The 14,011-nt window shown below is 48.0% G+C and overlaps 1 protein-coding gene across 1 annotated transcript in view; it reads right to left on the reverse strand.

The window, feature by feature from the left end:
• SAE1 (SUMO1 activating enzyme subunit 1) overlaps nt 1-14,011 on the reverse strand; it is a 72,551-nt gene that overhangs the window by 11,983 nt on the left and 46,557 nt on the right. Inside the window, exon 7 of the mRNA XM_049622354.1 lies at nt 2,876-3,020. Within this exon, the coding sequence (XP_049478311.1) occupies nt 2,876-3,020 (145 nt within the window). The remainder of the gene's footprint in view (nt 1-2,875; nt 3,021-14,011) is intronic.

A 14,011-nucleotide genomic window follows, 5' to 3' on the forward strand; every position in this document is an offset into this window, starting at 1 on the left:
GAATAAATAATACACGGAGAAGTCTGTGAGGTGAAACCCAAAACATTAACAGTGGCCACTTCTCAAGGGTGGGACTATGGGCGATCTTGTTCCTCCTTTCAATACTTCCTGGCAAGGGGCATCTGTTACTTTCATAATCAGAAAAGCAATACAGCTCTCCGAAAGAGAATAAATAACAAAGGACAGTGTTAGAAATTGCAGAGATGAGGGCAATGGAGACTTGTGCACAGCTCTCTCAACTCAAGCGAGTGTACCCTGCTCAGAGCTGGCAGAGGACAATTTGTGAGGGCAGCTCAGCTGCCAGGCAGCGGCTCATTTCCTCGCCAGCGTCTCTAGCCCATGTCAGGCCGTATCTCCATCTACCTGCACACAGACACTCTTCAAGAGGCCACCGGACACCTCTTACTTAAAGGGCAACAGAGTGGGAGCGCCTGAGCACATGAGGACCTAGACAAGGGAAGGCAGTTTCTGCAAAGAGGGTGGGCAGGGAAAGAAAACACTCTGGAAAGAACACCAGCCGGCAGCCGGTTAGGCTGTGGCTTTTTCCTTCGGGAAGGCAAGGCCTGCAGTGCACAGGCAGACTGTTCTTTTTTCAGGCCGTTCTTCACTCAAGACGCCAAATTAGTCACTAAGCTGCATCCTCACAGCCCGGCACTCGGCGTCGGCCTTGCTTGGTGGCCCCGCGTGGCCCAGCCCCTCCTCCTATAACAAGCACAGAGCAGACGCCACTTGCTTCTTACACACTGTTCTTCCTCCAACAGACGCATACCTGGCTGTTAGCAGGACACAGGGACCCCACCCAGCCCGCGGTGTCGTGAGCCCCTGACCACACAGGGCCACCTTACACAAGTGCCCCGGAGACTGCTGCCTCTTTTTGGCCGACAGCTTGGCAGGTGGTTCAAGGCCCAGTGCCGGGCCTAAATTGGTTGGGCTTTGGTAGGGTCTAAATGAGGTTCCCGGCCAAAGTGAAGAAAGTCGGGACCAGGAAAGGGAGGGACCCTGATATACTCTATTGTTGAAAAGAAATCAAGGTAGTACTGTGTTGTTACCAGAAATTAGCAGTGTGGAAGATCTAAGTGAGATTTTGGCTGGCTGCATACTAAAACCTCGGGCAAGGGGCGCCTGGGTGGCTCAGTCAGTTGGGCATCCAACTTTGGCTCAGGTCATGATCTTAGGGTTTAGGAGTTCGAGTCCCACCTAGGGCTCTGTGCTGTCAGTGCAGAGCCTACTTTGGATCCTCTGTCCCCCTCTGTCTTTCTGCCCCTTTCCCACTCAACGTGCATGCATGCTCTCTCAAAAAACAAACACTAAAAAAATAAATTAAAAGTATGGGGTGCCTGGGTAGCTCAGTTGGTCAAGCGTCCGACTCTTGGTATTGGCTCAGGTCATGATCTTGCAGTTCCTGAGTTTGAGCCCCGCACTGGGTTTTGTGCTGGCATTGCAGAGCCTGCTTGGGATTCTATCTCTGCTCCTTACCCACTCTCTCACACACAGACTCTCTCTCAAAATAAATAAATAAACTATAAAAAATTAAAGTAAAGAATTAAAAATAACACCATGGGCAAGTGATTGCATCTTTCTGAGCATTGGTTTCTTCATTTAACTAATGGGAAAATAAAAATAATAACGCACACTTCAAGCGATTATTGTGACAATTAAATGTAGCTGTACAGGTAGGTAAAACACAGAAAATCTTCAATACGTGGTGCTATTGTCATTAGCTGTTGAGCTTTAATTTAGCTTTTCCTCCCCTATATAATGGGTCGTTGCAAAGGGAGACCATGTACATAAGACAACCACCACAATGCCCGGTACATAACAGCTGCTAAATTAAATAAACCCAATACAGCCACCATCGCTAGTGGTATAAGCTGGAGGCATTCTGGGCAGAGACAGCCCATTTTGGGCAGCGTCTGCAGAGACGCTGAAAGAATGACAGTGCGATGATCCCAGAACTGCCTGGAAAGGGGATCCAGACCTAGTCGCCCTCTGGACCTCTCCAAGCAAATCCTAAACCTGCTGAGTATCAGAGTAAAAGACTGGTCGTCTAGGGCGAAAGCATCCCAGGACCCAAGGGTGAGGTGCTAGGACTGTAGATGTCTTTGCTGCTGAGGGTTCGGACTGATAAGCTACCAATGGAGAATAACGGGGTACTAGCCACCAAATGATAAATTACAATCTTCTGACCCAGCCACTGCCTTTCTAGGAATAGATACTGCACTTACACCTGCACACATACAAAACGCGACTCACAAGGTCATACGCTACGGCATTATGTGATAGCAAAAGCCCGGTCACAACTTGAGTCGGTAGGGGATGAGTTCAATAAACTATAGTGCGCCCATGTTGAAATACCACAGAGCTGCAGAAACAAGGGAGGGAACTATGTACTGATCTGGAAACTTCCCCAAAAGATGATATAAAGAGAAAGGTATAGAGTAATGTATATAGATTTTTTTTTCAATGTTTATTTTTGAGAGAGGGAGAGAGAGAGGGAGAGAGAGAGAGAAAGAAAAAGAGAGAGAGAGAGAAATAGACAGAATACGAGCGGGGAAGGAGCAGAGAGAGAGGAAGACATAGAATTTGAAGCAGGCTCCAGGCTCTGAGCTGTTGGCAGAGTATATATAGAGAGTATATATATAGTGTATCTAGATTTTCTATTGCCTTGAGTTTTCAGCCACGTGAATATAAAGTATCTATGACAAAAGACAACCTGCACCTCTCTTACCAGAGGTCAATGGGAGTAGGCAGAATACAGCAAAGGAGGCTCTCCTCAGGGCTTTTGGTCTTAATAAAGGATCTCCCCAAACTAAGCGTGTACTGAAAGCAGGCAGTTCTCGATACAGGCTAACCTGTGGGAAACACAAAGACTAACCTGACGAAATCTTCAGGAAGCAGGTCAGGACTAACACCCAGGGAGTCAAGCACATCGTTTCGTATCTGGAGCAACAACTCAGAATCTTCCCCAAAGGTATCAGAACTAGGATCTCTTCCTTTATCTGTGCGGAACTTCAGGAGCACTGGAAAGACAAAAAAGGCAGGTTAGAAACAGGTCTTTTCATAACAAATGCTTACAGATGCTGAGAACGAAAACACAGAAAATGGTACATTAATTAAAATGTGGGCCAAGTAAGGGGCGCCTGGCTGGCTGAGTCGGAAGAACGTGCAACTTTTGATCTCAGGGTTGTGAGTTCAAGCCCCACGTGGGGTACAGAGATTACTTAAATAAATACAACTTTATTTTGTTAAATTAAAAAACAATTTTTTTAAAATTTGTATTTTTGAGAGAGATAAATACAGAGTACGAGTGGGGGAGGGACACAGAAAGAGGGAGACAGAATCCGAAGCAGGCTCCAACTCTGAGCTGTCAGCACAGAGCCCGACGTGGGGGTTGAACTCATGGACTGCAAGTTCATGACCCGAGCTGAAGTCGGACGCTTAACTGACTGAGCCACCCAGGTGCCCCGGTTAATATATTTTAAAAATGTTTTTTATTATTTATTTTGAGAGAGAGTGCAAGTAGGGGAGGGGCACAGAGAGGGAAGAGAGAGAATCCCAAGCAGGTTCTGCATTGTCACCGGAGAGCCTGATGCGGGGCTCGACTTTCCAATCGTGACCTGAGCTGAAATCAAGTCAGACGCTTAGCCAACTGAGCCACCCAGGCTCCCCTAAATAAAACTTAAAAAAAAAAAAAAAAAAAAAAAAAGTGGGCCAAGTGAAAGGTAACATACTCTTAATTTATTCACAAACATAGCCAGAAAGGCAATCGATAATTTTAAAAATGACTAAAATTACTGTGACGGGTGCCACAATAAGGTAACAGAGGATCCGACGTCCTCGGTAGGGTGGCATCAGTTAAGGCCTCTCTGAGGAAGCAGTTACTGAGTCGAGTGTATGTGAGTCTGGGGGGGCGGGGAAGCAGGGGAGAAGCTTCAAGCAGAGGGAAAAGACCCTATTATGCCCCAGAAGACAGGTCAGGGGTGGGAGGCATCATTCTAGGCATCAGTTCAAAGGGCTGCTTCAACCAGAAAGGCCAGCCAAATGCTCAGACTCATCAGACAGCCAGGTCATTACAAACAAAGCCTCCCTCGTGTGTCAACCTCCAGAACGAAGGTTTAATTTCGCTCGTGAAGCAGAGGAAAGGTTCAGATGACGGCAGCAAATCAGAGCTCCTGCATAACGAGACCCTAACGAGGTTTGAATTTTTAGCCCCAACAAAAAGACACAGGAAGGAGCCTAAGACTGATCAAAGTACCGGCACCCTCTCCTGCCACCGCACCTCGTCCGCGATGTTCACCGCACACAGGGTGGATGGTGTTCTTGTCCCCCGTGTGCTTCCTGAGGCCGGCCTGTGGCCAGCCCGGGGCCTCATCCCTGGGGCAACACCCCCCCCCCCCCCCGCATCACCCCAGCTGCTTCAGAGTGGGGGTGGAGACATGCGGACCCTGGGGCGCTGGGATAGCAACCCACACCTGGAGGGGGCTTCGCAGTCACCAAGGCGCTTCCCTTGGGGCGCCCGGGGGGCTCAGTCGGTTGAGCGCTGCATTTCAGCCCAGGTTCCATTTCAGCCCAGCTCATCATCCTGCGGTTCAGGACCTGCAGCTCCCCAAGGGGCTCTGCGTTGACAGTGTGAAGCCTGCTTGGGATTCCCTCTCCCTCCTTCTCTGCCCCTCCCCTGCTCGTTCTCTCAAAATAAATAAACTTAAAAAAAAAAAAGTGCTTTCAAGTCTCATGGGGATTTGCGGACCGAAAAAGTGAACTCCGTCAACAAATTATACTTTCCGTCAGTACAACAGGCGGATTCCCTAAAAATTAAGGTGGATTGAAAACTGACACAATTACTTCGAGGCTCTGTAAAAATTCAAGTATTTGGAAGCCACCCCAGACTAAGGAATCAGCCCTACTTGTTTTCTGAAGACTCAACTCACAAACCGTCTCAGTGACGAGCAGCCTGGCTTGACAACCAGCAAGATGGCCAAGCACAGGCTGTGGCCCGGAGGCTGAGGCGGCTGAGGCCCTGAGGCTGCACCCTATGGAGGGGTGGGGGTTGGGGGGGCGAGGACTCAGGAACCACAACCGATGGCCCCCACGAAGCCCGAGGGAAGTTCCTAAGTGGGTTGTTGTGAAGTGCTCCAAACCATGGAGGCCCAGGTAAAAGAAAGACCCGACCTGCCCTGGGCTGAGTTTTTCTCAGAGACAGACTCCCGGTCCAAATTCCTCTGGCAACCTTCACACTCCCAGGACGGGGCTCTGCAAGTCGGGAACTCTGAAGAATGGACTCCAGAGTATCTGTTTTGAATATCGTTCCTTTCCTCTCTTCCAACAGCAGAGCTCCTAGAACCTTCCATTCTACCTGAGCACTTGGCAGCGGACTCCGAGCTGCCGACAACGTGGATGCTGGCTAGCACTGTCCTGCCATCACCTAAGCCTCACTTCGAACTCGGCAGATGTGCTGCTGGAATTCCAGTTTGGAGAAAATAAATGCAGCTGCAGAATAGGCATTTGGGGGCAGGGTGGAGAAGGTGGCAGGGGCGGCCGTTAAATCCCTGTTTAGCGCAAGCCTCTTTTTCCACAATGTCCTGTGAAGATAAAGGAACGTGGGAATTTGCTAGTGTGGCCAAAACGAGGCTACTCTGAGCGGACTGTATCGAATGTCATCATCATTCCCATCGATCACTCCCGAGAGGACACGAGGACAGACCCAGAATGAGTTACCAGTGTTGCCTGAGCAGTGACAGAGGCAATGGCAAGCGTGGGCCGCTCAAACTGCCCAATCCAAGGCCCTGCGGCAACCGTGTGGAAACTGAGGGAGGCTGCTTGATTTCCAGCCGTCAGGGCGGTGGGCAGCAGGAGCCCCACGCTGGCCGCCTCCAATGCCCCTCACTTCTGTGTCACTGGGACAGAGGCACCAACTGTCATGAGGGATGGGGAGAAGAGAATTTTTTCAGCCCCACCGCAAAACTTTTCATCTTCTGGTTAGACAATACAGCTCCTGGAACAAAGTTCACACCATTCTGATAAGTACAGCACAAACAGTGCCTACAACGTGCCAAACACTACTACTCTAAACATTTTACGTGCGTTACCACTCCTCCACAATGACCTGGGGAGGTAGGTAGGTCCGATTAAGCTCCCCACTTTATTGATAAAGAAACTGAAGCTCAAAGAGATTAAGTGGCTTGTTCAACACAACTGCCAATAATAAGCAGTGGAGCAGAAATACCAATTAAGGTCTGGCTTCCTAATCTGTGTTTCTTAACCCTAATCGAATCCAGAAGAAATGGCCAGAAAATCAGGAACACAACCCCAAGGGTTCCAAGTGGTCTGGCTCTTCGCCCCGACCTCAGGAGGACTCCCACATTTGACCACTTTTTTGTGAGATGCACTTTCCAGATGGGTCCTGCCCTCTCCTCTCCCAATTGGTCCATTAATTCTAAGTTCTTAATTCAATGGGTGAGAAGCAGAGGCAGAGGCCACAAGTAACCATGCCCGTTAATCTTCGGAGTGTAAGACCAGCTTCATCTCAGGAAGAGGGAAGATGTGGCACAAAGAGAGCAAAGGCAGCCAGCAGCTGGCCCCGCTGTTTCTCTGGGCCCCTTGCCCGGTCCTGGTGCAGGCCGCCTGGCCAAGGGCCGGCAGGCCGGCACCGTCCAGATACCTCACTGACCACATCTGAAGTCCTCTCAGGGCCTCTGGGAAGGGGGCCAGTCTGTCCAGCCACTTACTTGCAGCAAAGCAAACAGAAGCTGTATTTTTCACTCTTTTTCAAATGTCAGCGCTCCAGTCAGCAGGCGTGGAGGGGGACGGGGAGAAGCCCGTGTCCTGGGCAGAGAGCAGCCCCAGAACTGACCCTGTCCCCTAACAAGCTCTTGCTCATTAAATTCTCTCTTTGTTCTGCTTTTGACCCCTCCCAAATAGCCAGCCAGCCACACACACACACACACACACACAAAGTTGACTCTGCATTTCTGAAGAGCACCTCCTCACCAGTTTCCAGATTATAAAACTGTTCCATTAAGATCAAATATTGTCGGGGATGGAGAGCTGCTCTGCCAAAAGATGACTCATCGAATCATATCAAAACACTGCACAAAATTAGAGTTCCAAACTTGATTAACTTCCTCTGAACCTTTTAATTAACTCAGGTTGTTAAAGTCTGGGGGAATGACATTCATCGCTACAGATGATAGGCCAGTGTCTCTGCCCAAGTTTAGGACTTGCCTGTGTAAGGGAAAAAGGCAAACTTCAAAAGGGAGAAACCAAGAACCTTTTCGTATGTTAAAAGAAAATTATGTACATGTGAATATACTGCTCTTCTGTAAAAAGAAATTGACACTCAAACTCACATTTAATCTGAATCAGAACATCAGATTCATGTTACAACAGAAATTTGGAAAGCAGTATTATTAATCACTGTATTTCTTTCTGCAAATTCCTTACTACATTTAAATGGTTGATTATATTTAGCATAATCACTAAGGCCAACGAAAAAAAACAACACTTTTATAGGGGAAAAAAGTGAAGTCAATGTTGCAAATTAGCCCCAACCCAATCGCTGTCCCCCCAAAACAGCTCAATTGAGAAGGGGGAAAAGCCACATCTACACAAAAACCTCATCTGCCTGACACCTAAAGCTTCTCTGTACCAGACGCCCTTGACCCATCTCCCCAACCTCCCACAGACCCGTTCTCAAGCTGGCTCACCCAGTGGAGACTCATCATCTCTAGGAATGGCCTGGAAATCAGCTCGAGTAAGAAAAAGAAAAGTTATCCTCCTAACCTATAGTCTATCTTTTAAGGCAAAACACTACATCTCCTGTTTGGTCAATTGCTCTTTCAATAAATACATACCAAGGATACTAATAACTAGTATTGTGATCATTTCACAGCGTATACCAATATCAAATCATTATGTTGTAACGTAAAATAGAGTATTACAGGTCAAGTACACCTCCACAAAAACAAACAAATATGTGTCTGGGTGGCTCTGTCAGTAAGCGTCCGACTTTTGATTTTGGCTCAGGTCGTGATCTCACGAACCATGATCTCACATTTCTTGCGATCGAGCCCCGTGTGGGGCTCCAGGCTGACAGTGAAGAGCCTACTTGGGATACTCTCTTTCCCTTTCTCTCTGCCCCTCCTGTGCTCATGTTCTCTCTCTCTCAAAATAAATAAATAAACATTAAAAACAAAAAAAAGAAAAAAAAACCCCAAAGGTGGGAACCAGAAAAGGTGCTCTGAGAGAGCACTCTTTTATAGAATGGGGTGGTCTCACTGGGCAGAACCATCTCGTCCTGACCGGCCACCAGGCCCAAACACTGACCCTGGGCACGTTCTCACCCTTGGTACATCCACGTGCTGCTCTTCAGAGCCTGAGGAGCTTTGAAATTGGCAGACGGCAGCAGTGACGACCACAGCTTTGGGGCCAGGCTGCCTGGGTTGGATCCCGATTTTTCCACTCACTGTGACCTTGTGCAAGTGACAACACCCAAGTTGCTCTGTAAAATGGGAATCCTAAGTGCACTTCCCTTACGGGGTTTAAGAAGTGAAGTTAATACCCTGAGAGCAGCCAGGACAGCACAGGGAGCAGCGTAAGCACTGGGTAAATGACACTACTCTGGAACGGCGGCTCTTCCGCGGTCTCCGTAAACCCAGCTTGCACGTCCCCAGAGAAACTGACACACTTCACGCTGAAATCTCCCACTTAACTCTTATTACCATCGCTAATTCAGCTGTCAGCTCTGGAGACTAGAGAGACTCGGCTCTGAACAATCCTGATACTCTCCACACCCTACACTCTTTCCTCCGATGCTTGGACCTCAGTATGGCATTTTACAGGCGTCTATAAATTCACTTGTGCAAGGACTGACCTGTCTCCTCTCCTGGATTTTTGTGCTTGTGGGACAGAAACCATATCTGCTTTGTTCACTATTCTCTACTTAATGCCCAGCACAGGGCACGCCCCACGGTGGGCACTGAGAAAATATCTGCTCTGTGGGAAGCCTCAATGTTTGGCCAAGGAAGAAAAAGTCACACAGAGGAGGGCTCACAACAACTGACACAAGGTCCTCACACATCCTAACTAACCAGGCCTGCTTTTCTACTAACAGAATTTAACAGAGTTTTCAAGATAGCCAGGATGGATCTGTTCCTTACCATGTCATTTACAAACACAGTAGATCTGGAAGGTCCAGCAAGAAACAAAAAAAGATACACAGTGTACCACGTGTGCCCTCAAGAGGGAAACAAGATGAAGTCTGGCTTTCAAGGCCATAGCTGAGGGTTAAAGGTGCAGAAAAGCCAGCCAATGGGCATGAAGCTCAAAGGAGGGGGACAGAGCTGGATTGGAGAAGGCAGGGACATTTCACTGGGAGTTTGGCCCTCTCAAACTCTTTCCTACCTTTGGAGGCACCTGGTCATCTGCTCAGCTCAGTTCCACAAGACTTACCTTACCCCCCCCCCCCCCACACACACATTTTTTAAAGTTTATTTATTTTGAGAGAGGGAGAGAGCAAGTAAGCAGGGAAGGGGCAGAGAGAGGGAGGGAGGGAAGGAGAATTCCAAGTAGACTCTGCACTGTCAGGGCAGAGCCCAAGGCAGGGCCAGAACTCACAAACCATGAGATCACGACTTGAGCCGAAGTCAGACACTTAACTGACTAAGCCACCCAGGCGCCCCCCCTTCCCCCTTCTTTTACCCCACTCTTTAACGCAGAAACTTATAAGTAGGTATTTGCATGCATTCATTCATTCATTTTTCATCCACAAACATTTCCTGAGCACCTGCACTCCACGCCCACACCCTGTGCTGAGCTGTGCTGGAGGCCCAGAAGGGACCCAGACAGCCCCAGGCCCTGCAATCCAGAGGGCATGCTCATAAGCCCTGAATGTCACCACTGCCACAGAGTGCTTCGATCTTGCTCTCCAGAGAGGCTCCCCGCTGGAGCGGCCTCAGGCTTGCTCTGAAATGCCCCTCCAGAGCTCCAAGTCCTAGCCACCATTCACCAGAGAAACCCGGTGTAGGACCTCATCACGTATCAGCTCAAAAGAGAAAAGAAAGTTGCCTGTTATTTACGTCTCACTTTCTTCTGAAAAGCATCTGAAGTAGCTGCGTGGAAGCTGTTGGTGGGGGGAAGGAAAGGAGAGTGCTACTTCTCAGAAATGACCTGAAAACAAGATGACATGTTTTGCCTACCAAATTAAAGGCCAAGGTTACTCAACCTAAGCAAGAAGGCAGAGGGCACTGCTCTGTCACTCAGAGCTCTGGTGGGCGTGTACATGCTCAGTAAACCGTGAGAAAATGTGGTTCACAGGATCTTTATGAAGGGTCGTGACCCCTTGGCCAGTCACTGCTACGTTATTTATACCGCTGAAAATCTGGAAATAACCTCAAGTTAGGTGACAGGATGGTTACATAAAATATATGTTGAGAGGTTGCAATAGTATTCAACTATTAAAATTATGTTTAAGCAGGTTTTAGTCACATGGGTTTTACAACATTTAGGTTTAAAACAAGTCCTACAGGAGCACTGGTTGGCTTGGTCAGTGGAGTGTGTGACTCTTGACCTCGGGGTTGTGAGTTCGAGCCCCACGTTGGGTGTGGAGATTACTTAAAAATAAAATCTTAAAAAAAAATTGTTTTAATGTTTATTTGTTTTTTTTTTTTTTTAATTTTTTTTTCAACGTTTTTTATTTATTTTTTTTGGGACAGAGAGAGACAGAGCATGAACGGGGGAGGGGCAGAGAGAGAGGGAAACACAGAATCGGAAACAGGCTCCAGGCTCCGAGCCATCAGCCCAGAGCCTGACGCGGGGCTCGAACTCACGGACCGCGAGATCGTGACCTGGCTGAAGTCGGACGCTTAACCGACTGCGCCACCCAGGCGCCCCAATGTTTATTTGTTTTTGAGAGAGACAGAGAGACAGGGTGACAGCAGGGGAGGGGCAGACAGAGAGAGAGGGGGACACAGAACCTGAAGCAGCTGTCAGCACAGAGCCCGACACAGGACTCGAACCCACGAACCGTGAGATCATAACCCGAGCTGAAGTCGGACACTTAACTGACTGAGGCACCCGGGCACCCCAAAAACACAATCTTAAAAAAAAAAAAAGAAAAAAGAAAAAAAGTTCTCGGGTGCCTGGGTGGTTCAGCTGGTTAAGCATCCAACTCAGGTCATGATCTCTCAGTTCATGAGTTTGAGCCCCAAGTCAGGCTCTGTGCTGATGGTGTGGAGCCTGCTTGGGATTCTCTCTCTCTCCTTCCCTCTCTGTCCCTCACACACACGCTGTCTCTCTCTCAAAATAAAATAAGTCCTATTATAGCCTATATTCAAAATGCACTTCACCACGTGGAGATAAAATAGAATGAGGCAGGTACAACTATCACCACTCTGCTCTGGAGGTGGGAAACGGAAGCTTAGAGGCTCAGAGTCACAATGGACTCAAAGGTCACCACCACACACACTCGGAACCTCAATGTTACACCGCCTTCCTGGGAATAGAGACAAGGTAGGAAAAACGCTAGTCAGCAAGAAAAAAAGCACTTCCAATGGATTTGGCTCCCCACCCCAGAGCCCACCAGTTTAGAATAATGCAAACCACTCACTCAGTCAAACTCCGGTCCAGCCAAATATTCTAGTTCTCCTTTAAAAAATGTCAAGTGATTCCTGAGCTAGAATCTCACCTTTGAAAGTAGAACAGTATGCAAAGACTGTAACTCATAAAAAGAGAAGGACAAAGAAATTCTCAAATGCAGAGGCAAATTATGCGGAGGGCGAGGAGAGAGACCCACAGCCCCCCGCCGCAAGGCCCCTTCTCTATCAGCTTTGCCAACCTCAGCCTCCACCCACAGAGGGGTTCTGACAGGGCCCTCTGCATTCACACTCACCCTGCCTGGTCACAAGCAGCAGGGAGACAGGGCCTTTTCTCTAGCCCAGCACTTGAGTGGCACATGACCTTGACTCTGGGCATCTGCTGCTCTCTGCCAACCGCTCTTACCGAGGGAAGATGGCACAGGACATTCCCGTGACCGTTGTCTGACAGTCAGAGAAAAGATGGGAGGCGCCAGACAAGAACTGCAGCTGGGCCGGGGGCCCGAGACGAGCGCAAGCACAGGCTGATGTCGGGGGTGGGGGAGACGCCGGGGCCGCAGAGCAGACAACCAGGCAGGTCTCGCCGACAATGCTGCCCATTATTACGGTCTGCTCTTAGGGGCCTCGGGTTCCCATCTGCCAAGTGGAATAAGGAAATGTCACAGGGCTTTTGAGAAGTTCAGATTTTTAAAACAGACATAATGCCATTATTAGTAATGCTAATATAGTCGACCCTTGAACAACACAGGGGTTTAGGGGCATTTGGCTCTCCAAAAACTTCACTACGAATAGCCTACTGTTGACTAGAAGCCTTACAAACAATATAAACAATAGTATTTCATGGTATGTGTGTTATATACTGTGTTCTTACTATAAAGTAAGCAAGACAAAATAAAATATTAAGAAAATCACAGAGAAGAGAAAACCCATTTTACGCTACCGCCCTGTATTCATCGAGAAAAACTTCACGTGTAAGTGTACCCACACATTTTAAATCTGTGTTGTTCAAGGGTCCCTTGTAATGAAAATCTGACTGCGGGGGGCAATGCTTGAACACTTGCTAGGTTTGGTGACCCTGGACAAATGACTTAGCCTATCTAAGACTCAATACCCTCATATGAAAGTGGATGATCATAGTAAGACATGCTCTCACGAGGGCATTATGAAGATTTAACGCGATTTTGACACAGGTGAAACACTTACTTAATCAACAATTACGAATGCACAATATATGCCGGGCCTTCATTTAATCCTTGCGACGCAATGAGGCAGACTTAGGGTTCTACCCGTTTGTCAGACTGAAGAGTGGAGCAGGTGCCTCACCAGGGTGGGTTTTCTCGCCAGACTACCTGCTGCCGGCTGGAAGGTGCCAGACCACACTTACGGGTCACCTCTGCCCTTCCCCTCACCTCTCTTCTCTCACATGGCACTGCCTTCCTTTCTGAATGACTGTGGTCTGTGTTCTCTACCACTGATAAGGCAGTGGCACCAAAAAACCCAAACAACAACAACAAAAAAACCCACTGCTTTTCTTCTTTCACCCTTCCTACAAATTATTTTTAAACATCTGCGGTCATGACAGTAGCAAATCAACAAGCACTCAAGTGTTGGCCCCGTTATCGGAACTCATTTCCCTGTGGCTGTCTCCTCCTCAGTAGTTCTTGTCATTGATGGACACCAAAACACCCACTGGGGAATGCCAGGCCCAAACAGCGATGGCTGCCTCTGACCCGGTTCGCGAAGGTTGTTAAGTTCTAAAATAAGAAGTTCCTTCTGGGGTGCCTGGGTGGCTCAGTCAGTTGAGCGTTCAACTTTGGCTCAGGTCATGATCACATGGTTCATGAGTTTGAGCCCCGCGTCAGACTCACTGCTGTCAGTGTGGAGCCTGCTTCAGATCCTCTGTCCCCTTTGCTCTTTGCCCCTCCCCTGCTCACGCACACACACTCTTTTTCTCAAAAATTAAAAAAAAAAAAAAAAAAAAAAAAAAAGAGAGAGAGAACTGATCACCAAATCAAGCTGAGGTCTAGAGACCAAGACAATTACATATTGTTACATATCATAAAAGCAGACAGATAAGTAAGGAGTGTGGTGGGGGCAGGGAAAACTAAAGCAGGAGGGATCAAAGAAATAAAAGTTTTCTGAAGTCTACAATAGTTGACAAATCATCAAGACACCTTGCAACAGAATCCATACAGAGATGAAGAATGAGGTATAAGATACTAGAAAGTTCTAGAGGCACCCAGCTAGCTCAGTTGGTGAAGCATGTGCCCCACACTGGGCATAGAGGTTACTAAAAAATAAAAAAAAGGAAGAAAAGAAAAAGCTCTAGAAGAATACACAATGAATGGCGGTTTCCTCTGAGGTATCTGAATATTCTGATATGTTTCACCTTTACAATTTAAAAAAGGAGAAAACAGAACTAT

This window comes from Panthera uncia (genome assembly GCF_023721935.1).
Source record: "Panthera uncia isolate 11264 chromosome E2 unlocalized genomic scaffold, Puncia_PCG_1.0 HiC_scaffold_19, whole genome shotgun sequence".
NCBI lineage: Eukaryota > Metazoa > Chordata > Mammalia > Carnivora > Felidae > Panthera > Panthera uncia.